Genomic DNA, 1,793 nt, shown 5'->3' on the forward strand with positions numbered 1-1,793 from the left:
AAGATTTTCCACAGGTTTCACAAGAAAAAGGCCTCTCACCTGTGTGAAGTTTTTTGTGGAGAGTTAAATGGTTCATGCGAGAAAATTTTTTTCCACACGTTTGGCATGAAAAAGGTCTCTCACCTGTGTGGGTTTGCCTGTGAATGTTCAAATCTGCACTCCGTGCGAAAGATTTTCCACACGTTTCACAAGGAAAAGGCCTCTCACCTGTGTGAATTACCTGGTGCATAGTTAAATGATGAATTCGTTTGAAACTTTTTCCACATGTTTTACATGAAAAAGGCCTCTCCCCTGTGTGAATTTTTTTGTGAACAATTAAAGTACTCATGTGAGTGAAATTTTTTCCACAAGTTTGGCATGAAAAAGGCCTCTCACCTGTATGAATTCTAATGTGAAAATTTAAATTACTAATGTGAGAAAATTTTTTTCCACATGTTTGACATGGAAAAGGCCTCTCACCAGTGTGGGTTCTGTAATGTACTTTCAGCTCACTCTGATATTTACAACATTTTCCACAAATATCACATTTGAAAGGTCTTTTCTTTGTGTCAGGATGAGACTGAGTCTCTGACACAGTGGAGCTGCTTCCTTCCTGATCTTTGCCCTCAACTACAGGAGAGATTTTAAATAAAATCTGCTCAGTTTGTGGAGTAGGAGTCTCCATCAAAGCCACAAACTGCTTCTGGACAAGCTGCTCTCCATCCTGACTGCCGTAGAGGTCATTCTGGTCCTGTGTAGTTAGTAAATAGTCTGGTTCCTGCTGTTCAAGTTTAAACAAAGAACAATCTGACTCCTCCTGTTCTTTGTTTATCAATGGCAATTCTGGGTCCTCCACTTCTTTAGTCCATTTAGTTTCTGGTTCCCCCCATTGTTCAGTTATTGTAGGTTCTGGTTCCTCCTCTTTTATAATCCGCCGATGTTCTGCTTCGACCTGGCCTTGACTAGATTTCCTTTCTTGGTTGCAGACCCGTGGGATGGCAAAGGCTTCCTCCTCAATGGAGACATGTGGCTTTTGGAGGTCTGATGCGAAGAAATGAAGAGATTATCAACTGCCAAATAATAATTCAGGAGCTAAATGCTTAGTTCATTAATTAATAATTATAATTATTAATAATAAACACTAATTTAATAACAAATAGTAATAATTACACAATAAATAAATAAATAATAGTAATAATGATTACTAATATCAATTAATAATTATTATTGTTAATTAATAAGACTTAATAATTATTACCATTGTTAGGATCAAAATCTTTAGTCACAGGGCTTAAATGATCATCTGATTCTCAGAGACTGTTTGTGCTGCAACATTTTGGAGAGACAGCAGGCTCAAATCGTGGCACCTGCTGACATTTTGTTATGAGCTACAAAACCTATAAATCTTTACGACATCAGAGCTACACACAATGTACCTGTGCTGCAACATTTTTTCTTGAACTACAAAACTATCAATCTTTATAGCATCCGAGCTAGCAGCTAAAACAGTTCCTGTTCAGCAAATAGACATGAATATGTAGACGCCTCATGGAGTGCTGAGTCGTACGCAACAGTGTCCGCCATCTTCTATGTGGCAGCAGGGCAATGGGACCTCCTTAAGTCCTGTTTCAACGGTTTTACGAAACAAACTGGATTCATTGGCATTACCTTTCACAGGTAAGGATGAAAGATCAGAATTACTTTGCAGCCAGAAATTCGCTTTTAAACAACCGAAAAATATTTCCTATGTAGCTAAATTGGCCCAAAGTAACCGCTGATTGTTAGCGTAGCGGCTAATGTTTTCATACTGTTTT

General features: G+C 38.1%; 1 protein-coding gene across 1 annotated transcript; it reads right to left on the reverse strand.

Annotated features, from left to right (window-relative positions):
- Positions 1–4: 4 nt before the first annotated feature.
- On the reverse strand, positions 5–1,020 carry LOC106944238 (zinc finger protein 239-like; the record flags this gene model as incomplete). The annotated part of the gene is made up of 1 exon (XM_015027443.1): positions 5–1,020. A coding segment is annotated over one exon (1,016 nt), but the record flags the coding sequence as incomplete, so codon positions are not given.
- Positions 1,021–1,793: the final 773 nt, after the last annotated feature.

The sequence above is a fragment of the Poecilia latipinna genome, unplaced genomic scaffold, assembly GCF_001443285.1.
Source record: "Poecilia latipinna isolate Pla-1442-1.1 unplaced genomic scaffold, P_latipinna-1.0 Scaffold7520, whole genome shotgun sequence".
Taxonomy (NCBI): Eukaryota; Metazoa; Chordata; class Actinopteri; order Cyprinodontiformes; family Poeciliidae; genus Poecilia; species Poecilia latipinna.